This window comes from Pipistrellus kuhlii, unplaced genomic scaffold, assembly GCF_014108245.1.
Source record: "Pipistrellus kuhlii isolate mPipKuh1 unplaced genomic scaffold, mPipKuh1.p scaffold_m20_p_7, whole genome shotgun sequence".
Taxonomy (NCBI): domain Eukaryota; kingdom Metazoa; phylum Chordata; class Mammalia; order Chiroptera; family Vespertilionidae; genus Pipistrellus; species Pipistrellus kuhlii.
In genome coordinates this window covers 62,850,988-62,864,128 of record NW_023425573.1, presented here as the reverse complement: position 1 = coordinate 62,864,128, position 13,141 = coordinate 62,850,988, and the positions used below count along the sequence as shown (strand labels likewise).

The 13,141-nt window shown below is 38.1% G+C and overlaps 1 protein-coding gene across 1 annotated transcript in view; it reads right to left on the bottom strand.

The window, feature by feature from the left end:
- Nucleotides 1-13,141, bottom strand: part of LRP1B (LDL receptor related protein 1B) — a 1,573,107-nt gene that overhangs the window by 506,598 nt on the left and 1,053,368 nt on the right. Inside the window, exons 28-29 of the mRNA XM_036421500.2 lie at nt 7,819-7,950; nt 6,241-6,468 (exon numbers count right to left, since the gene is read on the bottom strand). Coding sequence (XP_036277393.2) covers nt 6,241-6,468; nt 7,819-7,950 — 360 coding nt within the window. The remainder of the gene's footprint in view (nt 1-6,240; nt 6,469-7,818; nt 7,951-13,141) is intronic.

Sequence of the window (13,141 nt, the reverse complement as noted above, 5' to 3'; positions counted from 1 at the left end):
TTTTCCTGCATTTTTTAAAAGAGATTCTATTGACAATGTCCTGGAATCTCATAAAGCTGCCAACGTACCTCTGAAAGCTTTTCCTTAATATTTCAGAATAAACAATAACATTGTTGGCAAGCATGTGCTCTAACCCTTATTTTTCACCCAGGTCCTACTAGATCTGGGGTCAGCAAACCATGGCTCGTGAGCCACATGCGGCTCTTTGGCCCCTTGAGTGTGGCTCTTCCACAAAATAACATAGCCTGGGTGAGTCTATTTTGAAGAAGTGGCATTAGAAGAAGTTTAGGTTTAAAAAATTTGGCTCTCAAAAGAAATTTAAATCATTGTACTGTTGATATTTGGCTCTGTTGACTAATGAGTTTGCCAATCACTGTGCTAGATGAACTCTGCAGTGTGCTGAGTGTATTTTAAGGGCACTGGAAAACCATACCATGTGCAAACCTTGTCATTATATTAACCCTCCAGTTTGCCACCTTATTTGTAGAAGAAAAGGAAACTTACGGAAAGAAAGGATAGCGTAGGACTCAAAAGGCCTAATTCAAACTTGAATGTAAAAAAGCTTTTCTGTTTTGTAAACTGAATAAAATGCTTCCTAATTTTTACAAGTAGAAAGTAACATTTACATCAAATAACTGTATGATGAATAAAAATATATAAAATAAAATAAATGAGAAATACAAATCTGAAATGTCTATATTACCCCTGGTTTCTATTAAGAAATCTAAGTTATATTAATTTCTTTTTTTTTTCTTACTATGTCAATTACAAGAAATACTTAAGACTTTTGGGGGGAATCTTTTATCCAATAAGGAATGATTCTGGGCAGAACATAGGACTCAAGAAACAATAGAGCTGTGGGACGATCTTAAAAAGATAATTCCTACACAACTGGGATGAAGACCTGAGTCCTCTTATTATAGAGTAATGAGGATGACAGAAGCTCTAAACCTATAGTCCCAAGTGTGAATTTGACTATATGCCTTATCTTTCATTTGAAGAAGAGTTTTAGCTGCTGTGAACTTAAATTTCCTAATCTGCAGAACTGAAATAATTTTAATAACAGGTTTTCAAGATCAAATGAGATAATGGTATTTGTCACATTAATGACAGCTAATTCATTCATCACATTGGAAAAATATGCCTTAGAACATGAATAACTAAAAAACATTTGGGCCATTCAGTTACATTTGAGTATAAGAATTAATTAATTGTCCCCAGAAAGTAGGGCTGCAGTCTATTAGCAAGAACATATGCCAGGAATTGTTACAGCCATTCACTTCTTCTTAGAATAAAACTGTCTTTGTTTTTGTAACGATGCAAATATACATATATATGTATATATGATATAATTGTGCATAGATATTTGTTAATCTAGACTAGGGGTGTCGAACTCAATCAGAGAAGGGGCCAAAATCTAAAATCCAGCCTAAATCGCGGGCCGAATGGTTTACTGAACAGTCATAAACTGTCATTGTGATGGAAACGCAGCGGAGTGCAGTGATGACAGCGTGGTGCGGGCCACATTGCAAGGCCTGGCGGGACGGATTTGGCCCGCGGGCCTTGTGTTTGACACATATGATCTAGACAATGAATGTGCCTGTATTAGTATTTATCCTTACACAGAGTGTACCTACAAAAATCACTATGACAAATAGCTCAGGTGGCGGACACAGAAAGTAAGGACAGCTTAGAGTTTCAGGATATGGAGACTGGCAAAGCAAGCAAAATATTTTCTGCCTCCTTCATGAGAGCTATACCTGAAGAGCCCCAGTGATTTCCTCAGAAAATGTTCTGCTTGGGGGGAAAATATGAAGACTGATTTGGGGTCTGATTTTGGAAAATGGTTTCACATTAGACTTAGTTGAAGGAAGACAGAAAAGAAAGTATCTCAAGAAGATGCCGATAGAGGAAGGCTAGAGGTAAGAAAACACAGAGGCCCATAATGTAAGAAGTAAGAGAAAGGTCAGAGTTAGTCACAGGGAATTTAAAAGATGAAAGGATACAATAAACTACAATTATTGTCAGGATTGAAAGACTTGGATGAGTTCAGAAGCTGAACTGTCCAAAGTTCATCTCAAGTTGTCCTATTAATGGAAAAATAAATCAGTCCTCAAAAAGGTTTCTCTGTAGAAGACAGAAAAAAGGAACGCCATTCGATTTGTGGGGTTAGAAATGAGAGAATTATGCTTCTACATTGCTCTTCTTTTCAATCTTCATATTCAATTAAATTACTTTTTATGTTTATTCTTTGGTATCTCTATAATCTTTCCACATCTCACTAGCTAGTGTTTCCACTCAAGTCCAGGCTTCTATCATCTTTTACTAAAATTATGATACTCACCAACTTACTTGTGTTGGGGAGTTCACTGCTCACCTACCAACCCACTCTGATCTCTTAAATGTCTACTAAATATAATAGCTAGAATGATCTTTTCCAAAGGCAAAGCTAATTAATCCTGTAGCTACACCTTCCTTAAAATACTTCCTTGGTTCTCAGTATTTTAGTATTAACATAAAAATCATCCACTTATCCCATAAAGGCTGGCATAATTTAGTTTCTATTTTTTTGTTTTGGTTTGTTCCATCAGTTTGTACAACACATCCCTCTTTTTCTGGGCTCCACTCTATGCATATACTAGCCCTCCTTCAATTACTTATCCTATAGAAAATATTCCAATATTTGTAAAAATGACAGTTAATGATTATTGATCTAAATAAGTAGTATATGTATTACTAGTGAGAAAATATTATTGCTTAAATTTTAAGAATTATACATCCAGTCTGCTAAATGGAATTTAGTCCTTGTGATTTTTCTCAAAGATAAACTCACCAAGTTACTCATACTTACTAATCTATAATTATAGACAGGAAATTGTTCCCTCGGTTTTTTGAAGTAGAGCCTTTATTACTTTATAAAATTAACAAAGCCTTTGGGAGAATATTTTACATTAAAAAAAAAGGGGGTTCCCGAGGAAGGTGCTGGGTGTGGAGCCCTTGGGGGAATAGGCTACCAAGGAGACAGAACTAAACCTCACATCACCCTGCTTGGCCCCGGAGGATGGCTGGTTAGCCAGAGACGGGTAAGATTCCTCAGGGAAGGAACAACCTAAGACAGGCACAGTCACAGAGGGGCCATCAGGAGAGAACTTGGGGGTCAACAGAGGTGGGGCACAGACCCTTACCAACCCCCCCTGCAACATGGCAGGCGCCTGAACCTTCTCCCATTCTGAGGGAGATCTCCTGCCCCCTTGGCTGCTTTGCTTCCCATGCACAGCCCAAAGTGGGACCCAGGTAACAGACAGAGACTTGGCTGATAGCAGCTGCCCTCTCACTGCAACAAGACTTGTTTGAAGGTCTCATACCCATGGTGTGGGCAAGTGGGTTTTTAATACCCAAGTCCAGCCTAGCAGCAGGAATGCTCAGGCCCTTCTCAAGAAGGGAAATAATCAACTCCACACATGGTAAATGAGATTGATGCTAGAGTGTTGAGTATGACAGATGAATGGTAGCCAATTTCTCAGAGGAAAGTAATGTGGCTAATGGAAATAAATGAATATTCTAAAACAAAAACAAAAACAAAAACAAAACTGATTGTACTGTTAAAAAAGCTGTTCCTAATGGGTTAACAAAAATTCTTTTTTTTAATATATATATTTTTTATTGATTTTGTACAGAGAAGAAGGGAGAGAGATAAGAGAGTTAGAAACATCGATGAGAGAGAGTCATTGATCAGCTGCCTCTTGCACACCCCCTACTGGGGATATGCCCGCAACCAAGGTACATGCCCTTGACCGGAATCGAACCCGGGACCTTTCAGTCCCCAAGCTGACGCTCTATCCATTGAGCCAAACCGGTTTCAGCAGGTTAACAAAAATTCTTATGGGCAGAGTGGCCATGGTAAAATTGCACAACATGTTATGAATCTAAAGTAGTCATAGTGTAGCGCAAATAACTTAAAATGTAAAAGCTATCAAGACCACAGTATAAAATTTCCAAAGGTTTCCTATTATTTAAAGTAAAAAAGGGGGTGACAGTGGAAGAATATCATGTAAGGAAATATATCCTGAGAATAATTTACATCTAAAAAATTTGTGCTTTAGAAAATTGACCTTCATTCGAAACACTAATAGCAAGATACCCATGAAAATACCCACATGGTGACAAAACAAGCCAGGGGAAAATCATTTGGGGGGGAAAAATGGAAAAGAATCCCAAATAAAATTTAAAGAAAATATCTCTTTATTAACTTTTGGTCGAGAATATGTTTGTATATTTTCAGAAAACAACTTCGAGACCATCTGGAATTCTGTAACAGAGAGCAATAGACAGAAGCGCTCCAGCCATGAAGACAGAAGAGACACAATTCAGAGATGGAAGATGCTGACGAGGCCTCAGAATACCAGCAGACAGCAGCTGCGGGTTGCTGAAGGATGCCCAGGACCAAACCAGAGACAGGCAGACCTGCATTATTGACATTTGTCCACCAACCAGATCTGAAATATCATGGCTGGCATGTACACATAAGGAACTATCTGGCATTGAATTGGGACGCAAAAGAACTGTTGGACCAGAAAGGAACTCACTACAGACTGATTCATTTGCCCCTTAGCATAACCATTATGGCTTGTTGCAGTTTAGGTTCTTATAAGGATATTTCTTGGATCACATGATCTCACACATCTAGAGGAAATAATGAACAACACAAACAGACCCAGAGAAAGAGAACCAGCGATCAGATTCTCAAACCTCAGAGGGAAACTAAGGGAGGATGGGGGTAAGGGGAAGAGATCAACCAAAGGACTTGTGTGCATACATATGGGCCAGCCAGTGGCCATGGACAACGGGGGGGTGGGGGGGAGTGGAGGGGGCATAGCTAAGGAGGGGTTTGGGATGGGAATGGGGGAATAAGGACAATTATGTGAGACCATAATAAAGAAAAAAAAGTGTTTGAACAAATTTTTATCAGACTGTCAGTTTTGGGAGGCACCAATGCTCTTTAACTGGTTTCTTAAGATTTTTGTAATGACCATTACCTAAGCAGTCTTTTAAATCTAATCTAACAATAATCATCTCACTATGTTCCTGATAAATATTCTATATAAAGAAGAAATCTTTGCATTCACTTTTTTTTTTGAAAGGCCCTTCTCTTATGGCAAGTTTAAAATAAATATTTAAACAAGTTTATAAGCAATTCATTCACATTGCTTTAAGAGTACTGACCTGAGAGGCATAGAGAGCTAGCATAAATAAAAGTACATTAGTGGGCAAATACTCTTTGATCTACTAGTGGTACTCAAGCCAGTTTTTAGTATTATGTGTGGAAACTCTTGAAAAGCACTGTGGTTTTAAAACCTGTACTTACTGCTTGATTTATTACTCAAATACGTTCTAATTTTAAAATTTTCAGCATAGGAGTTTAAAATATCTATATGGATTACTGACTCTCTGGTTCTCCATCCTCTCCTGAATTTCTCTATTATGCTTGGGGTCACAAAGTTGAAGAGAAACACTTTTTTATTTGTTTGTTTGTCTTTGTTTTTCCATTTTGCAGCCATAGCAAACAGCAGGTGCTCAATTAAGATTTACTCAGTAAAGTAATAACTGACCCAGAAATCACATTATACCAAGATTTAAGCAAAGATTAAGATAATTCCATGCTAAATATTTATGTTTATAATTATGCTTACTTTCAGCCATGTTTTCTCCTTCGGGAAAAGTTATTATTTTTTAATGGCTAATTCAACAAAATTTCCCGAGAACCTATGATTCAACGTGTTGGCCCAGGAGGTGGATAGGACCAGGTTCCCTATCCCATGAGTGTAGTCTAGTTCTATAAAATTATATGCAAAAGGAAGTTGATAATAAACATGAGTCAGAGGGGAAAACCAGCCTTCCCTAATAACCTGTATTTTATGCAAATATAAACTATTCTCCATTAGCAAAAAGGAGTATTTTAATCTGCTTACTAGTATTTAGAAATCTATAAACTTTAGGGAGATCTGTTCTGAAACTTTTCCTTCTTGTGAAACAAAATTTGTAGTCATCTCACTATGTGCAACATAGTTATAACATCCCATGATGGTTAGGACACGGCATGTTATTAAATCTCTGAATAAGCAGCTCCCACTTAATTAACAACATAAAATTGGATAATAAGAAAAGAACACAAAAGAGTCTTGTGATAATTGCAAACTGAATAACAGATTTGTTAAAAATTGTAACGTGAAAATATTTTACCTCTTGAAATAACAGTTTCTAGCCCAGTTCCATTAATAAAAGCACGTTTAATGGTTTGCGTTTTAATATCTGTCCAGTATAAACGTTCTTCAGCTGCGTCGAAGTCTATCACTGTAACATCATCAATATCAGGGACTGTAAAGGCCGTGATAAAGTTAAAATACGGGTTATCAATATCCACTCCTCTGATTTCAGAGCGCCTTGCATAAAGAAGAAATTTTTTCATTTCTAGAAAAGAAATAGAAATAAGTGCTTTTCTTTTATAAGCTTGGCAAGTCTGAAGCAGTCTAGGAATTCTGAAATATTATTTGATGATTTAATAAGTTTTTAAAACCAGAAAACCATAATCATGATCTGATGAAAATATTAAAGCAGAAATTATTTATCTATTTTTAGATTAAAGTACTCAATAAAAACAAATGTTAAATAAGTCATCATTTTTCTTTAGTTAGAAATGCCAATAAATTCTCAATAACTGATTTGATTTTACAATTTCAAACAAACTTGCTAAAATGCATGAACTCTACAATTGTCAAACAACCATATTTTTCTTTATATATATAATTACACAAATATTGCATTGCATTAATTGGTTTTTTAAGGAATCTAAGAACATTTTTGCTATACTGTTATTGAATGAAATAAATTAAACATGACTTTTAAAAATCATGTTTCAGTTTTCCCTCTTAAAATTAGGTTCAAATAATGTTAACACATGCTTTGTTACCAGTTTCTGTAAATCTGTAGTAACTAATATTGTGAGGCAATGTATCAGTTTTACTTCCACAGGCACCTGTCTGACTGTGAAATATTAGTCGATTAAGTAGAAAGAGGAGTCACAGATATTCTATCCTATTGTTGTTGGCTGTGGGGTTATTGTTATTTGAGAGATGTTATAACTGTATAAAACCGAGTAAACCCACATATGCCTAAATTCCTGAAATACTACAGTTTTGTGAGGACATTCATGCCATCCTTAAAATTAATTGCTTTGCAAATAAATAGATAAATTACCCAAAATTAAAGTAAAACAAACCGTAATAAACACACAACAGTATAATTTTCATTCACATATTTTTTTTTGTTTTGAAGTAATTATTGTATTTAAATATTTTTTACAGACCTTTGAAAGTTACATGTTTTACTTCACTTCCCCCTTCCCGTTAATAACCCCCTACAAATGACGCCAAAGTGACTGCAGAGGAGCAGGCGGGGCAGTGCTGCCCTGTGCCTCTTGGTTACGCGGGGACTGGCATCATCATTTCCTGATAATGCACTTTCCCGTACAGGGCTCCCTGCTTTGTGGAGATAAATTCTGCTCACACACCAAATGCGGGAGTTGCAAGAAAAAAATGAATAAGGTAATAAACAGCAAAGTGCGGAGCTTCACATGTCTTTAAGAACGTGTCCGTCTGCCCAAAAGTAGATGAATCATCAACGGTCTAGAAATAGACCACCTCAAATGTTTCCAAGGACATTAAAAACCTCTTCTGCTTTACTTGGAGGAAAATGTAAATGCTAATGCACTTGGCGAGAGACTTCCATTTGCATTTTAGATGGGAACTTGGGGAAACTCACCATAGCAGGTCTTCTTGTCCGTGGACAGCTTCATCAGGTGGGGGCAGGCGCAGGCGGCGCTCCTGCTGTGATTGATCAGGCACATGTGCGAGCAGGGCCCGCGGCCGGCGTTGGCTGCGCAGGGGTTGGGAGCTGCAATCACACAGGGAACTATTAATAGTGCAGAAGGAAGAATATATTAAGGAACCCCAGAGGTTGACAATGGTTATTCCTTTAATGATTCAAACTGAACTTCCCTACCTAGCACCCATTACTAGGGTGATTAATATGACAATACAACAATCATACACGATAATTACATTAACAAAAACATTTCCCTTCCCAAGGGTAATGAAGATAACCCCTTCTACCTCCTCTAAGATGAATGGCATGCGTCGTATTGCCTCAGAAGCAAAGTTTTTGTTTGTTTTTTTAAGTTACTTAGTCTGAGACTAAAATAGAAATAATTATTATTTTTAATATATGATAAACTCAAGTAGACTATACTCCAAGCACCGGGAGTGCTGATGGATGCTGTTATTTTTCTAATCTACCCTTTCTTGCTCTAGCAACAACCTCAGTTTCAGGCTTCCTTAGGAAACTGTGGTTACATATGTATCCTTTCTTCAGGCCATTTCTTCTTTTTTGAATCAGGAGACCAATGTACAGAAATCAATCTTTGTCTGCCTTCATTTGTAAGACATCTGTTCTTTTTTTTTTTTTTTTTTTTTTTTTTCCTGTATTAACTGATCCCTATACAAATACTAAATTCTATGAAGTTCAATGGTATTTTCTTATCCTTTTGTGTTTCTTGGTCTGTAATCATGGTTGTTTTTTCTTGTTATAAGATCTTAATCTCAGTTGATCAGTAACTATTCTCTTACATATCTTTTCCTAGAGCCTATCTGGTAGAATGAAGACTTTAGGCTCAGTTGGTTAGAGTGTGACCCAGATGTGGGTTATTTGCCTGGAAGGGACAGATACAAGGAGTAACCAATGAATGCTTGGATGGGTGGAACAATAGGTCAATCTCTCCCTTTCTCTCCACTCTCTCTTTAAAATCAATTAAAAAAAAAAAAAAAGATGTTAAGACCAGACTAAATGTAGAAAATGATAAAGTGTTACATCTTCTGATCCCAGTAGTAAGTTTCATTTTCAACTAATCATGTCTTTCTAACAGGTGGACCTACTGCTCAGAGCAGGTACTATCAGTCCTGTAGAGTATTAAAACACAAAGAATAAAAATCAATGGGCTATAATGCAATTGTGGAGGATGTGTGAAATTAAGTAAATTTGATAGATAATCATTGTGGCTTTGGGTAGTCTTTAGCATCTACCCTTCCCTCAAGATAATACAAAACACCCATGTTTTTACATTTGATTAAAATATAAACAAATAAAAGGAAATTAAAGACTCAGACACATTTTTCTAAGAAAATTAATTAAGTACAAAGGTTATTAGAAAAGAGTGGAAGTTAAGGTATAGAGACTACTCAGCTTCCCATATCCCGTGCAGTGCCAATATTCTGCTTTCCTCCCTGTAAACTTTACATAATATAATTGGATTTCCCAAGGGATTGCACGTAAGAGAAACAAGAGTAGGTCTGAAGGTTACTGAGGAGGACAGTGTTGCTGGAGAGGAGGCAGAAGGAAGAGAGGCTCTGTGCAGAACAGATAAGACACCAGGAGGCAGGGTTACTAGTTGTGGTAGATAGAGAAAACTCAAAGTTTTCAACACTTGAAAAAAGAAGAGGATTAGAAAGGATACAAAAAGCAGCAAGACTGAAGACAAGAACAAGGAGTAGAAAGAAGAAGAATGAGGATGAATTTGTTTTAAAACATTGACATTGCCGAAACTGGTTTGGCTCAGTGGATAGAACACACATGTCAAACACAAGGCCCGCGGGCCAAATCCGGCCCGCCAGGCCTTGCAATGTGGCCCGCACCGCGCTGTCATCACTGCACTCTGCTGCGTTCCATCACAATGACGCGCAGTGACATAGGAGGCTTGTGATCTCGCAGGCCGCCTCTCTGGCCGCTGTACTTGCTATCTATTATGCATGCGCATAGATAACAAGTCACGCGAGATTCAGGAGGCGTGACCTATAGTCCGGCATCCGATGTGGTTGTGCGGGTGGCAGAGCAGAGGAGAGAGTGAGTGTGCGGGCATAAAAAATACACAGCAGAAGCTGCCAGTTCCTGGCATAAAGTGCAGGCATAAAAATCGCAACAGAATCTGCTATCTGTACCCAGCCAGGCATTTATTGACTGACTTTTTTTTTCTCCACTCCATCTGCCAAATCAAGCTATCCCTGTGCAGTTTTCAACTTTTTCCTTCTAACGCAGATTTCCAATAAACTACATCTTTTACTGCCAATATTGATCCCAAAATGTCCAGGAAAAGAAAAGTTGACGGTGAAGGCAGACAATCTAATGACAAATGGGAAAATGAATACATGTTTGTGCTTAGAGAGGGCAAACCAGTGTGTATATTGTGTTATGAGACAGTGTCGGTGATGAAAGAGTACAATATACGTCGTCATTTTGACACCAAACATAATGTTAAGTATGGCAAATATACTTTGGAAGAAAAGCATAAAATTGTTAAAGAACTAAAAGGCAAACTACAATCACAGCAGCAAATGTTTACAAAGGCTACAGCGAAAAATGATGCTGCAGTGAAAGCAAGCTTTATAGTGGCTGAAGAAATTGCCCGTACTTCAAGGTGTTTTTCAGAGGGTGCCTTTTTGAAGCAATACATGCTAAAAGTGTGTGAGCAAGTATGCCCAGACCAGATACAGAGTTTTCAAAATGTCAGTTTGTCAAGAAACGCCATTGCAGATAAAATTCAAGAACTCTTAGGAAATCTATCATCACAGCTGGCCGAACAGGCATGCAGTTATCTCACTTTTTCACTTGCTATCGATGAAAGCACAGACAACACTGATACAGCGCAGCTGTCCATCTTTATACGTGCTACGAAGACCGACCTCTCTGTCACTGAGGAAGTTTTGGATGTAGCTGCCATGCATGGGACTACGACTGGTAGAGATATATTTGAGGCTGTGGAGAAATCTATAAATAATTTTAAATTACCCTGGGAAAAGTTGGTGGAGCTAACTACCGATGGCGCACCTTCAATGTGCGGAGAAAAGAAAGGCTTGGTTGGACTAATGAAGGAAAGAATGCAAAAAAGTCACTGCCACACACCCTTGATTATTTATCATTGCATTATCCACCAAGAGGCTATGTGTGGAAAAGTTCTGGACATGAATGACATAATGATCACAGTCATAAAAACTATTAACTTTATACAGGCAAGTGGCCTGAATCATCGCCAGTTCCAGCAGTTTTTACGGGAGGTGGGTGCAGAGCATGGAGACGTGCCATACCACACAGAAGTAAGATGGCTGAGCAAGAGCACAGTCCTCAAAAGATTTTTTGAGCTCAGAGAACAAATTGCTCTTTTCATGGAAAGTAAAGGAAAGCCCTTGCCTGAACTGTCCGATCCCGCCTAGCTATGCGATTTTGCTATGATGTGTGACATATGCGAGCATCTCGCCCAACTGAATCTCAAGCTGCAGGGACGCAAACAAGTCATCACGAAGATGTCTGACATGATCACAGCATTCCAGCGTAAACTTCAACTATGGAAGTCCCAACTGGAACAGGACAATCTTGCCCACTTTCCTGTTTGTTTGAGTATCTCAACCACTATTTCTGGTACTTTTCCTTGCTGTCGGCTGGCTACCAAAGTTAGCCATTTACTAAGTGAATTTGAGCGGCGCTTCTCTGACTTTAGAACACAGCACTCAGGCTTTGACATCTTTGCCAATCCTTTTACAGTTGATGTCAACAATGTGCCCCATCACCTTCAGATGGAGATAATCGAGCTTCAGTCTGACAGTGGCCTGAAATCAAGGTTTCAGGATGTTGAAATTGAGGACTTCTACCCTCTACTGCCCCCTGACTCAATGCCAGAGCTCCGACTTCATGCTGCCCGTATTCTATCGATGTTCGGGAGCACCTATCTTTGTGAACAGATGTTTTCAATAATGAATCTGAACAAAAACAAGCACAGATCACGCATTACCGATGACAACCTCCATGCTGTTTTGCGGGTTGCTACAGCCCAAGAAATAAAACCGAACATTGACTCATTGATCCGGGGAAAACGGTGTCAGACATCTAGCCAGAAAACAAAACAATGAGCATTTTAGGTACATTCCAATATTACTGTTTTGTTTGATACCAATATTACTGTTTTGCTTGATAGCATGTGAGTTGGTTAACAGCACTGTTAAGGAAAAGATTGTTCCACTCATTTTAAATTCACATTTCTGGTTAACATTGTCAGTTTATGACTGTTCAGTAAACCATTCGGCGCGCGATTTAGGCTGGATTTTAGATTTTGGCCCCTTCTCTGATTGAGTTCGACACCCCTGGGATAGAGTGTCAGCCTGCAGATTGAAAGGTCCAAGGTTCGATTCCGATCAAGGGCATGCACCTTGGTTGTGGTCATATCCCCAGTAGGGGGTGTGCAAGAGGCAGCTGATCGATGCTTCTCTCTCATTGATGTTTCTAACTCTCTATCCCTCTCTCTTCCTCTCTGTAAAAAATCAATAAAATACATTTTGAAAAAAAAATAAAATAAAACATTGACATAAAAATACTACTCCTCTCAAGAACATTAAAAGCATGATCCATGACCACTCAATGCTATGCACTTGGATTTCACTGTGAACATTACTATTTTAGCTGAGAATTATACCAACTCTTCTCAACACCCTGTAATTGTGATCAAATGCTTTTGAAAATAAATGATATTGAATTCCTATATATATATATATACTAAGGTAAAAAATTACCATGACTTTATAGGCCAATATCTATATTAATGATAACACTGTAATGTAATATTCACAATATTATATTTTCTACTTCACAGCATAAAAAAAATCCACAGACTTTTAACTTAAATGTTATGTCTTCTCACTTGAAATAATGCTGTTAAATCTTTTTAAAGCTTATTTTTAAACATGCATTTGAACAGATACCTATTCTAATTAGCTAATTAAGGAATTTGGTTCACTGTACTCACATTTTATTATAAAGCAGGGGATTAGTGCTCCTCCATGCTTTATATTAAAATTAGAGGCCCTGTGCACATTGAAAGGAAATTAATTAGAAGGTGGCCAGCAGTGTGGGACTGGGTAAGGTGGGCCAGACATGCCCTGGAGCTAACCTTTCACAGTCCTTCCCTGGCCAGCTGCATTTAAGGCAGCACTGGGGCTCAAAGGGCATGCGGAGTGAGCAGGGTCCCTCAGGCAGGTGGGGTCCCTCA